We start from the raw sequence: 16,471 nt of genomic DNA, 5'->3' as shown, positions 1-16,471 counted from the left end.
CAACAAATCTTATTCCAAATCCTGAAACAAGAGGAAAAGTTCAAGGATGGATGGACAATGTAGGAAGACAAGCAGGAAACTATTATAACAAAGCAAATGACTACTATAACCAAGCAGGACACTATATGGACCAAGGTGAAAGATTCTTTAACAGAGGATATAACCATGCACAACAGTGGGTAAACAATAACCAACCGCAACCGCCTCAAACGTGGGGAATGTAAATTTTTTTACTGAGATGAAATGAACAATACAGCATTGAGACAAATGGGTTCAAGATGGATTTGTCGGCTTCCAGCAGTTACACAACGTGTTTGTCAAGTTCTTCCTATACCTCAGGAAGTTTTAGACCGACTTAAAAAACCTCAACAACCAGTTGAAAACAAACCAAACTAAAATTTTTTACTGAGATGAAATGACCGAAGAAGTTGAAACGGTAGATTTGACACCACAAACAAAAAGTTCAGAACCATTGTCAAAACCTGTCAAAGAACTTACAGATGAAGAGAAAAATTCAATAATAGAAAGTGCCAGGTCTGGAAATACAAACCCTAACTACAAAGTCACTTTTCATAAAAATGGAACGGCTAGTATCTCAAAAAAGAAACAGACTCTCACAAATAAAATATTGAAGTCTGAAGGAGCTTTCGAGACAACAGATGGAAAAGTTTACTTCACTGACCAACAGTTCATTATAGAACATCTCATTGACTTAGAGTCGAAATATTCTAAACTTTACAACAAACACAAAAAGTTGAAAGGAAAACAAAAACAAATGGCATATGATATTTATGAAGATGTTGACGACACAACTGTTCCTGCAAGTGAAGTAAAGTCAGAGAAACCGAAAAGTGACGAAAAACCGATAGAAGAAGAAAAACCAAAAACTGAAGATAAACCAAAACCAAAGTTTAGTTTGGAAACTAAACCAAGTCAACCTTCATTAGCTGGTATGGGTTGGCGTCAAAGACTTATGGCAGCAGGCGGTTATGTAAAGTAAAGAAAAAATATTTTTTTATTTTTATAAAAATGCCCCCATATAGAATGGATAGAAAATCTGCTAGAATAAAAGCAGAGTTGCAAAGATATGGTTGGAGAGTTTCGAAGAAGTTTAAATATAGGAAGGGAAGACCCATAAAAGTCTATGACAAATTGTCTGGTCTTCGCTACGAAATGGATTTGGAAACAGCACGTGCAAATTATCCAAACAGACTAGAGAGGTTAGAAGAAGAACGTCTTATGGACATGCCTTTCGATGTTAGTGAACCTCAAGTTGAAGGACACGACGGCTTTGCCAGATTCTACTGGAAACATGACGAACAATTGCATCCTTTGAGAAGGAAAAAAGGTAGTGCAGAGGATGGTCATGCTCCCATGGAAAGAACAAGATATGCATATGAAAAGTACCGTGAAGTTAGAAGTCAAATTACATCTGGTCGAACCTTTACAGTAAACTTTGACGAAGGAAAGAACAAAGAAGGCTTCATGGGTGTACTTGCTGCCATACAAGACGGAAATAAGAAAGGACACAATCTCAGATTGACCATAACAGATTTGGATGGTCACATTTACTATGCACATGGCAATGAACAAACAGCCGCAAAACTTCTTGACGCTTTCAAGACTACAAAGAGAGAACAAATGGTTGACTCCGACTCAGACATTTTGAATGCAATTGAAGGAATTGCAAGTGTCAAGTTCGAATGGTACCAACCTAACCCTCAAGCAGTCAGACAACATGCTGGATACTTTCCGTTCATAAATAAGTCTGACATTGACTTGACAAGGTATGGAATTTACAATTCAATTGAAACAATTGTCAATGAACCTTGTATTCTTACATGTCTCAGGAACTCTGGTCTTGTTTCAGAAGAGAAGATGAAGTATCTTGAGTCATGTGTGAAGACAAGGTACATTCTCAGAGGTCAATTGGCAAAAATTGCACCGTTGGCAAATGTCAATATCCGAGTCAACATACCTACAGCTAAAGGTTCTTCACATGACGACTATGTTGTTGACAAAGACTTACCATGGTTGAAGATTGTAATTGTCCACAACCACTTCATGTTGAACGAAAGTCTTACAAACCCATTGTTCGGAAAAGGCAAGTGCAACATTGTCAGAGCTGTAAACATTCTTTTCGAGAAAGGTTTGTTGGAACCAATTCCAGATGACAAGCTGACAGAAACTTTTGTACCAAAAGACGAAACAAACTTTTCACTGTTAGCAAGACCAAAAGTTGTTCCAGACAAAGTTCTAGTACAAAAGAAGTACACAATTCCACAAGGAGTTGGATTGTTCGGATACCAACCTGAACCAGAAGAACTTCCAATGAGGTTGCAAGAACTTCAAGATGCTATAAACAAACTTCCATTGAGACATCCAATTGACGTCAAATTGTATTGGAGAGCATCTGAGTTAGGTCAGAAGGTTTTATATGAAACAGGTTGCTTCGACGATGTTTATGAGATAACAGGAGAAGTTTCTCAGAAGATAAGAGACTCACTTGAATTTCCACAAACTGGACCAATTGGTTGCGACAAGTTCGACTCAAACGAAAAGATATACTATGTCGACCTTAACGCTGCGTACATGAGGTTTGTCCAATATATTCCGACTGGAATTCCAAACGAAGATGGTGAGTTCCCGGGAAGGAACTATACAGTTGGAAAAGTCATACAACAACTGTATGATATTAGGAAAGCTTCAAACCCCAAACTTGCAATGACACTCAAATTGCTTATGAATTCGACATGGGGATATTCCATTAAGAAACCTCAAGAGATGAAGAGTAAACATTATGAGAAGGTCGACAACTTTGTTGAAAGGTTTTCTCCTTTTGTTTTGAAGTACGAATTCACTCAAGGTCAAAATGGCTTAGTAACCACATTAAAACCTATTGTCGAACATTGGTCTTACCCTCAGTTCGCAAAGGCAGTCCTTGACAACTACAACAAATTCTTCTCCGAAGTCAAATCCAAAGTGAAGGTTTACTATGAGAACATTGACGCACTCATGACGAACGAAGAAGGGTACAACAAACTCATTGAAATGGGTATGGTCGGTGAAAAGATGGGTCGATTCAAATTGGACAAAATTTTCACCGAAGTTCATGTCCTCTCCAAGCGTAAGTATTGGGGCATACTTGAAGACGGCACAGAAATAAAACATTGCATGAAATAAAAAATTTATTTTAAAAAAGTGACATTTTTTTTATTTTATTTGAAATGTACGCTGAGTTTGTTGGAGAAGACCGTTGGGAAACTTGTTTGTTAGATGAGAAATATGAAATGGCATACCATTTTAAAACAATATATTTTTACATATATTAAATGCTTCAGGTTGAAAAACAAAGAACAAAAGTAGCAGATACAAAACCGTTAGACTATATCTTTACAAATGCTGGTAGGACTATTTCAGATGAAGAAATTTCATCCCGAGTATACAGGTTTGACTATCCAATTCGTTGGCTTCAAAGTCCTTCAGATGCAAAGGCAATAGGATTTAGAAGAGTTTTGTTTTCAAATAGAACTAACGCATTTATGTTCGCAGTATATTTTCATGGGCAGTATAAAGGTTCTGATGGTCTTATAGACAAATTTGACGAAATGAGGATCTTTACAGTTCGTTCAGACGAAAGTCTTGAGAAAACTCTAAATGACTTTCAAACTCAAATGAACAAATATTATTGGGAATTTCAAGAAAAATACGACTCTTTACTAAATGGAACATACTATCTGAAACTAGAATATGACAAGATGAACTCCACCGTTTCATTTCAAAAGATTGAAATTAACCCTCCAAGAGATACAGAGTTTTTATTTTGGAAAGTAGACAAACGTTCTTGGGCACAATTTCTTCGGTTACTAAACCAGAACGAACCATTACCACCAGATGGTCCATTTCAATTTATACTTCCACCAGCAGATTTGACAGTTTATAGAAACGTGTTTGACCCTCAAAATGTTATGTGTCATGCAAGTTTCAGTTCAAGCAACAATAGTTTTCTATGTATTGGTAAGGACTTTTATGACTTTGCTTCTAAATTCTACGAACCACCTAGTAACAGTTTCTCTGACTTTCAAGTTTGGTTCACAACAAATGGTGTGCAACATATTATTCCATTGTACTATGACTTTTATCTCGAATTGTCTTTCATATATAACTACGGAAAAGTGCTGAAAAAGTATTGAAAAATACTTTTAGGGTAGATGGTTAGATCTAACACGTTTTCTAACCTCATTTCTAACATGGTCTAAAACTCATGAAAACAATTTATTTTAAAACTTTCACAAAAAACATAAAAAAGTGAAGTTAAACGTTAAGGTTTACTGAACTGGTTGGATGTCGCCTTCACAGGTTATGTAGAATGGCTGACCCGAGAAGCGAAGGAGAGACTGAATTGCCAATTTCATATGGGGTAGAGGGTTCTCCTTGTTTGGTATTTTTATCCAAGGACGTTTGTTTAGGAACTTAACAAGAGCTTCTCTTTTGGCGTCCTTTATGTCGTCGAAAGGAGTGTTTTCTGGTATTTGAATTGGAATTCCAGTCGAAGTCTCGAGATTCAAGGCAGCCCTTCCAGAAATAGCGGTGAACTTGACCTTGGGCTTCATGACCTTGCGCAAGTAGTCTTTTACGCAGTCGTTAATTTAAATTAGGTAAATTGCCTCGTCAAATCCTTCTGGCATTCCGAGTCCTTCCATCCGACAGAAAAAGTTTTTCCTTCCGACAGAAAAAGTTTTTCCTTCCGACAGAAAAAATTTTTCCCGACGACAAGAAAAAATTTTCCAGTTGTCCGTCCGTAAACCATTCAAATTTTCGAAAATTGAGAACTTTTTGGTCGAAATTCAGAAAAAATTTTTCCTTCCGACAGAAAAAATTTTTCCTTCCGACAGAAAAAGTTTTTCCTTCCGACAGAAAAAGTTTTTCCTTCCGACAGAAAAAGTTTTTCCTTCCGACAGGACACAAACAGATGACTGACGTTCCACCAACCGAGTCCATTCCCGAACCAGAGGAACCTAAAGAACCACAACAGTCTCCTCAGCAACCTCAGTTCCAGCAAGTACCTCCGAATTTCTACCAATTTCCACCTCAAGGTTACTACCCACCACAAGGCTTCCCGAACTACCCTCCTCTGCCTATGCCTTACTGCCCCAACCCTTGGATGTTCCAGCAAGCTCCACCCCAGCAATTCCAATCTCAATCCAAATCGAAGAGAGACCAAGAGTTCGAAGAAGGTCTGAACCGTTTACGCAAAGAGTATGCCCCAGCTCCAATTGAGAGAAAGTTGTTCCCGGACCAAAAATATAATTTATGTTAACATGTTAGATCTAACACGTTTTCTAACACGTTTTCTCACCCTCATAACTTTGTCATGACTTCTTCGTAAATGTTTTGTCAAGACTTCTTCGTAAATGTTTTGTCATGACTTCTTCGTAATGAGTGTAAAGGACCCAAAAATATAATTTAGGGTAGAAGGTTAGATCTCACCTGTTTTTTCACCTCTTTTTTCACCTCTTGAATTTGTCAAGACTTCTTCGTAAATGTTTTGTCAAGACTTCTTCGTAAATGTTTTCGTTATGCCACTTTGTGCCGTCAGTCAGTCAGTCAATGAAATTTACACCAAAAATATAATTTAGGGTAGAAGGTTAGATCTAACCTGTTTTCTAACCTGTTTTCTACCCTCGTGAATTTTCATGAATTTCCTTAAGATAGAAAAAATAAAGTTAGTTTTATTTCATTTTTTTGTATTTTTTTGTATAAAAGACATGATTTCAGGGATTTTTTTGACGAAGTGTTAACGTTCACTTCGTCAAAAAATAACAGTTATCTAATGAAAAAGTGTCATTTTTTCATTTTTTTGTATAAAAGACATGATTTCAGGGATTTTTTTGACGAAGTGTTAACGTTCACTTCGTCAAAAAATAACAGTTATATAATGAAAAAGTGTCATTTTTTGTATTTTTTTGTATTTGACGAGAATGTCGGGTAGATGGTTAGATCTAACACGTTTTCTAACACGTTTTCTAACCTCTTGAATTTGTCAAGACTTCTTCGTAAATGTTTTGTCAAGACTTCTTCGTAAATGTTTTGTCATGACTTCTTCGTAAATGTTTTGTCATGACTTCTTCATCGTAATGAGCGTAAAGGACCCAAAAATATAATTTAGGGTAGAAGGTTAGATCTAACCTGTTTTCTAACCTCATTTCTACCCTCTTGAATTTTCATGACTTCTTCGTAAATGTTTTGTCAAGACTTCATCGTAAATGTTTTGTCAAGACTTCTTCGTAAATGTTTTGTCATGACTTCTTCATCGTAATGAGCGTAAAGGACCCAAAAATATAATTTAGGGTAGAAGGTTAGATCTAACCTGTTTTCTAACCTGTTTTCTACCCTCTTGAATTTGTCATGACTTCTTCGTAAATGTTTTGTCAAGACTTCTTCATCGTAATGAGCGTAAAGGACCCAAAAATATAATTTAGGGTAGAAGGTTAGATCTAACCTGTTTTCTAACCTCATTTCTACCCTCTTGAATTTTCATGAATTTTCCCGAAATAAAAAATAAAGTTAGTTTTATTTTTTATTTTTTTTTTATTTTGTATAAAAGAACAGAAATGTCAGTCGAAGCAACAACACTTCAAACAACAACAGCACCAAACTCGTTAGTCATGAATCCAACATCTATGTTAGTAGAAATGAAAAGCTTCATTCCTTCTTCATATACTTTTGAAACAGAAATCCAGAAGATAAAGCAGGAACTTTTAACAAGTACTTTGGACTGTTGTGCGAAAGATGAACAAAATGAACAGTATCTTTACGACATGCAGGATCTGGTGGAACATTTACCCAAATTGCCTGAAATCCAACAACAAAAGCTCACTATTCCTGAATTCGACGAAATTGAAGTCAAAGCAACTGACTCAGTAGAAATAAAGAAGTTCATACGAAAGGTAAACTATGAGTTTCTAGGATTTCATTGCAACCATAAGGTTATGGACAAAGATTGCGACATGGTATATAAGAACATCTCTGACATATATAAATCTGAAGAATTTAAGACCTACGACAACTTTGTTTCGTTAGTTGCTGAATGTGTATGGCAGATAAGAGATAAAGATAGAAGAGGCAAAGTATGGAACAAACAAATAAGACCCGCTATGTTTGAGATGAAGAGAGCAATTGACGCTTTAGTTGTTCTAGCAGGTAAGGTTTCAATGTATAACGCAAAAATGAACCCGCAATGTTCAAAATGTAAAGCAGCAATGAGGAAATATAACTACTCCGTCAAAGAGATAGAACGTATGAGAAACGACTATGCTGACTTAAAGAAAGAAGCAGAGAAACCAGCAGAAGATAAAATGGACATGTTAGAATTTCTGAACAAAAACTATCCAACAGCAGAAGATTTCCTTCTATCTGACGTCAAGAAGAAATATAAAGAGACTTTCGGCATAGTTAAAACATTCGATATCCTCAGCGAAGAAATAGAAGCTACAAAACTGTTTAGAGTCTCACGAATTCATAACGTTTACCATGTAAAACGCTTATAAAATAACTGGGGTAGAAAAGAGGTTAGAAAACAGGTTAGATCTAACCTTCTACCCTAAAATATATTTTTGCTGAAAAATGACCAAAATTCTGAGTAAAATAATTTTTAGGGCTTGTGTCAAACCGTTGAGTTTTCACAAAATTTAAAAAATAACGTTTACCATGTGAAACGCTTATAAAATAACTGGGGTAGAAAACAGGTTAGAAAACAGGTTAGATCTAACCTTCTACCCTAAAATATATTTTTGTCTGATTTACGCTCATTACGATGAAGAAGTCTTGACAAAACATTTACGAAGAAGTCTTGACAAAACATGTACGATGAAATCATGAAAATTCACGAGGGTAGAAAACAGGTTAGAAAACAGGTTAGATCTAACCTTCTACCCTAAAATATATTTTTGTCTGATTTACGCTCATTACGATGAAGAAGTCTTGACAAAACATTTACGAAGAAGTCTTGACAAAACATGTACGATGAAATCATGAAAATTCACGAGGGTAGAAAACAGGTTAGAAAACAGGTTAGATCTAACCTTCTACCCTAAAATATATTTTTGTCTGATTTACGCTCATTACGAAGAAGTTTTGACAAAACATGTACGAAGAAGTTTTGACAAAACATTTACGAAGAAGTCTTGACAAAACATATACGTTCATGTTTGACAAAACATATACGTTCATGTTTGACAAAACATTTACGAAGAAGTCTTGACAAAACATATACGATGAAATCATGAAAATTCACGAGGGTAGAAAACAGGTTAGAAAACAGGTTAGATCTAACCTTCTACCCTAAAATATATTTTTGCTGAATTCAGCACAAAAATCTGAGTAAAATGGCATAAGATTGCTTCCCTCGGAAAACCTTAGTCGCCAAAACTCTATGAAAACAGTGAAGAACAGCGAGTAGGTAAGAAACCTTAGTCGCCAAAACTCTATGAAAACAGTGAAGCACAGCGAGACCGACTTTTATCTGGGTCGCCAAAACTCTATGAAAATCATGAATTTCCTTAAGATAGAAAAAATAACGCTAGTTTTTTATAAAATATTTTTTTTATTTTGTATGTAAAGACAGATATGTCAACAACCGAGAACACAACAACAGTTATAGTCCATGAAGCTATAAATGAAGAATACGAGTACATACAGTATAACAAACAGTTACGTCTCATTCGTTCGGTCAAAGACGATATGTACCAAATGCAAAGTATTTTGAATGCTCTTCGTTCTACAAAGCAAGCATATCATTGGTTTGAAAACCAACAGACAAAAGAACTTTTAGAAGAATTTCCTCATATGTTTGCGACCCTCGAAAAACCGAGGGTCGAGATTCCGTACGAAAATCGTAAAAATTTGTCAAATGGTTTGAGAGGCTGGTATGTACATAGACTTCTTGTAAATGCTGTTGCAATGTGGGCTTCACCTCGTTATGCTTGTTATATTTTCATGATGTTAGATGAAATTCATAGACAAGAACGTGAAGAGATAGAAAACAAGCTTGAAGCAAAAGACAAAAGCCTTCAGAAAAGAATACCACGTTCGGTACCAAAAGGAAAGGAAAAGAACTATAAGTATATGATTTATACTGAAGAGATGGAAAATGAAGAAGACAGAGATATGGTTATGTTGCATTTAGTCAGAAGAAACAACAAAAGCTTTTACGACCTTGCTAAGATTTACAAATCTGACAGAAATTGGTTCTATCGCGAAAACTTACCGATTTCAATGACCCCAAATGAAGATGTGAAACAAATAGTTCAAGATACGTTACCTCAAACACACTATGATATTAAAGGTTGTACAATACTTACCTTCAAAGAAGATTTGCCATTGTTAAAGGAAAAAATAACAGAGTATTTTGACAACTTCAAACAAGTAGGGTAAATGCACTCTTTATTTTTACGCTTGACTTTTTACAATTTGAACTTTGTTTGCGTAGATATGAATTCTGAAAGAAGTATGAGGGTCTTCTATGACTTTGTACTTCTCCCATAGTTCATGTCTGTCAAACTTACCTGCCATGGACTCTTTCATAAGTTCCATGAAATCGTCTTCGGACAATCCGGGGAAAAGTACAATATCAGTAAGTATTCTCTTTACATCCTTACTTAAACTCTTTGCTGTCTGTACACAAATGACAACTGAGATGTTAAAGTGTCTGAGCTTCTTAAGAATTCGACACATGTCTTGTTCTCTTTCTTTAACAAAGGATGAAAGCAAAGTCATCTAAGATAAGAAGACATCTATGAGGGTACGTTTTCCAATCGTAAGATTGCAATTTCTTCGAAATGTATTCTATCTCTTTCTGTTTGTTTCTGAAGTGTTTCTTCTCTAATATTCTCTGCATTTCCTCATTTGGGTCTTTAAACTTAGAATTTATATACTCATTTATAGCATTATACTTCAAAACTCTTTTGGTACTTCTTTATCCAATCTAACAACTCAGAGTCTTTTATACATACTAACTTAGACTTCTTTATAATATCTTTGAACGAATTGACGGTTTGGTCAAATTGACCCGAAGTACTACAAATGACAACTAACTCATAGAATGGGTTCTTCTCATCTAGTTCTTGTTGTTGTGCAGCCATTTTAAGATAAGTGAAAGTCTTACCCGACCCAGGTGGTGCAATTAGACCTGTTATACCATTCTGAGCAAATAAGAACTTGTCATGTATAGGCTTTATCTGAGCATTTTCTAACTTCCTCTTGTTCTTGTTTAAAACATTCTCAAATTTTTTGTCAATGTCAGCAAACTTTTTTTCTAACATATTTTTAGAAAAATTAAAATTTTTATCTTTTAGAAAATGTCTAGCGATTTCGCTATCTATATTCGAGACAAACTTTCGACAGCAAAACATCTGTCGACCATAAAATCTTACATAGTGTAAACAAGAAAGGTGAATTTGTTCTAAAGTTCTGTTTCTGGAATATGACAAGAACCATAAAACATTAAGCAGAGCAGTCTTAAAATTTGTCAATGACAGACTTGTTGACAGAGATGACGCCGATTGGAAAGATGAAGTCCAACAAAAGTTCTTAGAATGCAAAGAAGACACATGCGCTGTTCTTGAAGATGAAATAGAAAACAGAATAGAAGAGCTATTAAAGGACAAAGAACTTTTACATAAATAGGTTGCGCCAAATTTGACATAACTCCACCAAAAAGAAGAAGAAAGAAAAGAAAGAAAGAAAGTAAGAAGAAGAGAAGAAAACCAGAGCCAGTTCCAGAGAAGAAGAAATTTGACATGTAAAAAATAAAATTTTATTTTTAGAACATTTCTGGGTCAATGTCAATGTTCTCTTCCTCTTTAGGAGCAAACACTGGCTTAGACTCTAATCTTTTTACCGCAATTTACCTTGAACTTCAACTATCTTAGACTCATAATATTCATAGTCGTCTGCTTTCTTTGGTTCATAAGGTATAACAAGTTTGTATGCTTTGCCTTCTTTAAGTTTGAGAACCTTCTGTCAAAACTTTCTTTGACTGTTAACAAACCTTCTATGTCTAAGTCTTCAAATTTCGCACCATTTTTAGTCACAATAGCAAACTTAACTGGTTCGATGTTCCAAACTTTGCTGAATGAAGACTTTTCAAAATGGTAGAAGTAAACATTCAAATATGTGAATGGTCTAGTTCTTCTTTAAGTCCTGACATGTACTTGTTTACTGAGATGAATTTTGTCATCTTTTCTATCGGATAAAAAAAATATTTTTTTTTAAAATTTACTCAGAAAAATTTTTTCTTTGTATATACACCATTCTGTACGTCTAAAAGACTTTTGACATTTGCCAAGAATGTTCGTTTAGACGCTGTCATATAACCATATTCTTGACAATATTGTTTATACGAATCGTACAATGACCTTTCATCTAAACACTCAAAGTCAGTTTCATCTATGAACAGTTCATATACACTCTTGTTTGCTTCTAACAATGTTTGTCTCTCTTCGGTATGTGGAATTTGTCTTGGATTGAACTTTGAAATATCTAATGTCATGAAATATGAGAACAAGTGGTTGTAAAAGTCAGATGTCAAAGTTTCTGCTAAGTCGTCAAAATATTCTGTATCTTGCATATGAGAATCTGACGTTCTGACAACTACATATCTTCTGTCAGAACTTTCTAACTTCATCGGAACAGCATTGTTTGAAACCATAATGAAGTTTGCAACATTTTCACAAACTCTTTGGTCTTTATATTTTCTTTCAAAACTCCAACTTTGTCTGTTATAAGACTCTTCAAAGCATCTGAGTTCAAAACTTTTGTTGTATCTATACTTTGAAGTTCATTGCAAACTATAAGTTTCATATTCTCTATTGAGGAGTTAAACTTGCCACAGATGTTTTCTAAGTTTGTCATATTCGGGTTCGAATAACCTTCTAACAGTTTGCACAAAATATCTGTAAAGAAAGTATTCTTACCAGTTCCTTGTTTTCCAATTATAATGAGAGCAGTTTCATTTTTAGCACTTGGATGTTGTAAGATATTTGCAAACCAACATAAGATATACTCATAGACTCTTTCGTTTCCATTGCATATAATTTCTTTGACATGGTCTAACCAAGCTTCTATAATATTTTCTTTCCATTCTACTTGTTCATATTTATATCCAGTGAAGATAGAATAGAAGTTTGGAGAAGGTGTATAGAACTTTATACCACGAACTGAAAAATCTTCTAACTTTGACAATAAGATATCCCAAGCATCTAACATCTTCATGCCAACTTGTACAACTTTTATTTTCTTAAGTTTCTGTCTACATTCTTGTTCTGAAACTATTGTTGCTCTTGGTTTGTTAAAGACTACATCCCATTCTTTCATAACATAACATTCTGGGGCAGAGTCGACATAAATGACTAAACGTTTCAAATTCTCGACTGCTTTGTTATAGTCTCGAAATGGACACATATTTCTGAATGCTTGGAAGTCATAAAAATCTGAAACATCTATTCTGTACATTTTTATAAAAATAAAAAAAATATTTTTTTTATTCTTGACTTTGTTGTTGCATTTGTTGCATTTGTTGTTCTTGAGCTAATTTGTTGTTGAAGTTGTTCTTGTAATACAATACTTTCACCAGTTGCATCTTTCCAATTCGAAACTTTCTGCCGTCATTGACAAATACATAGGACATAAAAGTTTTACAGGAACAAAGTTTGCGTCAACTAAGGTTAAGTTTATGTTTGCTAAAGTGTTTGAGTTTACTAAAGCTGAAAACTCTGCATTCGAATGAACAATAGGCAAACCAGCAGAGAATGTGTTATTTATACGCATAAGTATCTTTTGGTCATAGTAGTTTCTGTCGACATTCGAATAACACTTTGAACCTAAGTTTGAAACAATATATAAAATAGGTGTACTTAAAGTCAATGGAACAGACATTCCTTGTATGACACCTTTTCCTGTTATAGGAAACTGTTGGTAGTAAAAACCAGATATAAGTTTTGTATTATAGCTCATATTGTTTATAGTAAACTCAGTCGGACATCCAAACATAATGAAACCTGCTCTAGTTGCAGCACATGTTACACCAGTACTTAAAGTATTAAATAAGTCAACAAAACCTGTTAGTGGTATATCTGAGTAAGTATCTTCAAAGGAGTATTTTTTACCATTCACAACAATAAAATCTTCTGGTGTCAAAAGAGCAAAACAGGCTTTAGTCGTCATTGTGTTTAAGGTTAGTTTACAATATCGTCCTTGAGGACTTTGTAAGTTTGTTGTTATAGAATTATATGACTCAGGGTTTTTAGTCGTAATAGTATAAACCATTGTGTCTTCTGCCATTTACTTAGCAAATAAATTTTAATGAAATGTTGTGGTCGTCAAATATTTTTATAACGTCTGGGAAACTATATTTTAAGTTCAACGTTTCACCTCCTTTCATAACGTATATCTTGTCAATGACATTATATGAAACACCACAGCAACTAACGTCGGGTTCTATTTCTTTGATGTTTATATCGTCTGCCTCTGTCAAAAGTTTCAATAGTTCTTTCAAAACTTCATGAGGTGCAATGACATATGAGTTCACTTTTACAGGGTTGTGTTCGACCAAGTTTAACATTATACCTAAAGCTTGACAAATCTTCTCCTGATTTGAAGTTTGTCTTTCAGTTGTTGGTAGTCGTTTCGAATATCTGCAACAGAACTTAAGTCTCTGCTAACTTCAGGGTATGTTGGTTGTTCTTTTACAGGAACTATTGTTATACCATTTTCGTCTTCGTATGGTTCCCCACTTCAACATCTCTGTCTTTGACATTGACAATAACACTTTGACTGTTTGTTTGAGTTGGTGAATTTAACTTCACATCTGCCACCGCCATTAAACCTTTTGAAACACTTACGCTTCTATTTTTCGGAAATGACATTTTACTTAGAATAAAAAGATGGACGTATTCGAGTATCTCTTCGAATTGAAGCAGAACAAAGTTTACACACACAAACAATACAAATACATTGACAGAATAGTTCTTTATACAAACAATGGTAAATGTTATAGAATAGCAGTCTTTTGAAACCAAAATATTTTCATAAAGCAAAGAAAGTTGGTATAACTGAAATGGTGAAAGTTCTTGAAGCAGACAAAAATATAACTTCAAAAACTTACAGATATTTCTAAAGGAAAGTTTATAATACAATATTATGTCAAAACTGGCGTACTGTCAATATTTGACGGAGAGAAGTCAGTTCAAGAACAACTTACTGACCTGCTGCCAAAATCTGCTCGATGGAAGCTGTCGTTATGCCAATCTGAGGAGCCCCAGCAGGTTTCATCGAACGAATCTTCAAAAGAGCATCTTCCGTGAAAAGTGCTATTGGTTTTGTAAACTTCTTTGCTTTCAATTCATCTGGACCGTCTCTGTCACCAGTATATTGTATTTGAACTGTACCAACAGTTGAAATACCACCCATAAAGTCTTCTGAGTCAGCAAATGGAATGCCAAGCCAAAAGTTTGAACGGTCTCCATTTGTATATTGAGTTTTTTTGACTTCCTGTATGGGTCCATACTTTCACATATGGCATAATAGAACTTTGCATTTCAGGGTTAATGGTTGTTGTGAAGTTTTGTTAAAGTTCATAGCATCTAATGTCAAGTTGTATGACCTCATATCCTCAACTGTAGAATATTCTTCTCTTGGATAATATTTGCCATCTATGTTTATATGATATTTAATACCGGGGTTGTAGAAACAAGAATAGTCATTTATAGTTCGTCTGAACAGTACAAACATAGTATCTGCATGTTTCATTGCAGTTGTTAAAGCAATATCTGTTCTTGCACCTGGGTCAGCACTTTGGTTTCCAACTTCACCTGCAAAGTCTTTGACAGATATTTGGTGTATAGGGAACATAAGTGGAACTGCAATATATTTGGCAGCTAAAGCATTTGAAATATCTGGATCCAACATATAAACGGCAAGTCTGCTTTCTATTCTCTTGCATTCAAACTTTTCGCATGTGAACTTAACTGGTCCCAAGCAGTTCCAGCAGCATTGAAATAATAGTTTACTTCATTGTTGAAGTTTGAGAAACCAAAGTCTAAGTCAACTTTCTCTTTGCAAAGTCACAGAACTTGGCTCCACCAGTTCCAGCTACAGTAATAGTGAATGGGTCTTGTGTTGGTGCAATGACTAAGTTATTTTTGCTTGGAGTAAGTTCGATAGAAATTTTTCCTGCCCAGTTTGGCAAGTATCTTAAAAACCTGAAGATGAGGAAAGATGACAAAGGAACTCTAAGTTTCAGTTTTACTTTAGTGACAGCATTTCCATCTGAACCAGAAAGGTTAAATAAACTCCTGGAACGTTAGGGTCAAGTCTTCTTATTTCTCAATAGTTGCATATTGGTCTGTTTGTTCTCTAGCTTGTGGTTGTACTGAGTTTCTCAAAGCGAACCATTCATAGTTTGCCCATGTTACTGTTTGAACTAAGTCAGAGTTAGAATATATCTTATATCCCATGAAAACTTCTGGAGCATTGGTATCCGACATAGAAAATTCCATTGCAACCTTTCTTGTTCAGACAACTTGGCAGAAGGTTTTATTTCAATGTCTTGTTCCACGTATAAGAATGAGTTGTCAATAGAAATAATGTGAAACCTGTCGCATGCAATATCTACTGTTGTTGAAGAACCTTCACCAAACTCACCTACATTTCCATAAGAAACAGCAGTTGTATATTCGTAAGTTCCAGGAACTATTTTCTGACCTTCTAATGGCATTGTCGCATTCGTTATACCATTCGGAAACATTTCCGTTCATGGCATCCAAAACTGTTGGCGTTATATTCTGAGCGGCGTACATTTCATATGGGTAAAAATATAGAATAGTTGGATTTATGTGTCATAATAGAACCCACTCGTACCAAGCTTTACTTTCTTCCTGGCTGAGTTTTTAACTCTTCTTTTTCCTTCATTGCCACTACTTTCACTAGATGAAGTTACTTCTTCACTACTTTCACTTTGTTCTACTCTTCTCTTCTTCTTTGGTGTCGCTTTTGGTAACTTGCCCTCTGCTTCAAGTTGTTGCATCTTTGCCTCATGTTCACCTAGTATGTTGTAAATTCCCCATGTCCTTTTTGCCTTTGGGCTCTGGTCGCCCATCTCAGGTAACCTATATCCTAGAAAGATTTTGTCATAGTTTGTATTTGAGTCTTCGCGTATTGTTTGCATGACTCTTTCCTGAGTTTCCGGTTCAAGCTCTTCAAACAGAGCTTGGCCATATGGAATAAGCTCGTTTCCAAATATATGTTTTTGTAGCCATTCTGGTTTTCTTTCCATGTTACCAATAATATCTTTTGTGAATGGGAAAGCTTTTACCCAATGTTTCAGTCTTGCGTCATTTATTTCTGTAGTTGGTTTTATTTTGTCAAGGAACATGTTTTTCAATACTAACATTTCATTTGGTACTGTCCATTT

The 16,471-nt window shown here is 35.0% G+C and overlaps 9 protein-coding genes and 2 pseudogenes across 11 annotated transcripts, besides 1 other annotated feature; 8 read left to right on the top strand and 3 right to left on the bottom strand.

The window, feature by feature from the left end:
- Positions 1-16,471: part of a mobile genetic element that runs on past both edges of the window.
- Positions 416-1,000, top strand: TVAGG3_0863580 (phage tail repeat-like family; the record flags this gene model as incomplete). Its single annotated transcript, XM_051249790.1, has 1 exon — positions 416-1,000. The coding sequence occupies one exon, from the start codon at positions 416-418 to the stop codon at positions 998-1,000; it is 585 nt and encodes a 194-aa protein (XP_051085265.1).
- Positions 1,174-1,613, top strand: TVAGG3_0863570 (uncharacterized protein; the record flags this gene model as incomplete). The annotated part of the gene is made up of 1 exon (XM_051249789.1): positions 1,174-1,613. A coding segment is annotated over one exon (440 nt), but the record flags the coding sequence as incomplete, so codon positions are not given.
- Positions 1,642-2,687, top strand: TVAGG3_0863560 (uncharacterized protein; the record flags this gene model as incomplete). The annotated part of the gene is made up of 1 exon (XM_051249788.1): positions 1,642-2,687. A coding segment is annotated over one exon (1,046 nt), but the record flags the coding sequence as incomplete, so codon positions are not given.
- On the top strand, positions 2,785-3,183 carry TVAGG3_0863550 (DNA/RNA polymerases family; the record flags this gene model as incomplete). Its single annotated transcript, XM_051249787.1, has 1 exon — positions 2,785-3,183. One exon carries the CDS (start codon positions 2,785-2,787, stop codon positions 3,181-3,183), a length of 399 nt encoding a protein of 132 aa, XP_051085262.1.
- Positions 3,333-4,175, top strand: TVAGG3_0863540 (uncharacterized protein; the record flags this gene model as incomplete). Its single annotated transcript, XM_051249786.1, has 1 exon — positions 3,333-4,175. A coding segment is annotated over one exon (843 nt), but the record flags the coding sequence as incomplete, so codon positions are not given.
- Positions 4,329-4,703, bottom strand: TVAGG3_0863530 (annotated as a pseudogene). The gene has a single exon. A coding segment is annotated over exon 1 (375 nt).
- TVAGG3_0863520 (uncharacterized protein) lies at positions 4,973-5,320 on the top strand (the record flags this gene model as incomplete). Its single annotated transcript, XM_051249785.1, has 1 exon — positions 4,973-5,320. The coding sequence occupies one exon, from the start codon at positions 4,973-4,975 to the stop codon at positions 5,318-5,320; it is 348 nt and encodes a 115-aa protein (XP_051085260.1).
- TVAGG3_0863510 (organellar and viral DNA polymerase type B) lies at positions 6,615-7,550 on the top strand (the record flags this gene model as incomplete). The annotated part of the gene is made up of 1 exon (XM_051249784.1): positions 6,615-7,550. The coding sequence occupies one exon, from the start codon at positions 6,615-6,617 to the stop codon at positions 7,548-7,550; it is 936 nt and encodes a 311-aa protein (XP_051085259.1).
- TVAGG3_0863500 (KilA, N-terminal/APSES-type HTH, DNA-binding family) lies at positions 8,629-9,248 on the top strand (the record flags this gene model as incomplete). The annotated part of the gene is made up of 1 exon (XM_051249783.1): positions 8,629-9,248. A coding segment is annotated over one exon (620 nt), but the record flags the coding sequence as incomplete, so codon positions are not given.
- TVAGG3_0863490 (uncharacterized protein) lies at positions 12,065-12,513 on the bottom strand (the record flags this gene model as incomplete). Its single annotated transcript, XM_051249782.1, has 1 exon — positions 12,065-12,513. A coding segment is annotated over one exon (449 nt), but the record flags the coding sequence as incomplete, so codon positions are not given.
- On the bottom strand, positions 14,548-15,515 carry TVAGG3_0863480 (annotated as a pseudogene). The gene has a single exon. A coding segment is annotated over exon 1 (968 nt).

Source organism: Trichomonas vaginalis, chromosome VI, assembly GCF_026262505.1.
Source record: "Trichomonas vaginalis G3 chromosome VI, whole genome shotgun sequence".
In the NCBI taxonomy this organism is placed as follows: Eukaryota; Parabasalia; order Trichomonadida; family Trichomonadidae; genus Trichomonas; species Trichomonas vaginalis.
The sequence above is the reverse complement of the archived record's forward strand: the minus strand, read 5'-3'. Positions and strand labels throughout refer to the sequence as shown.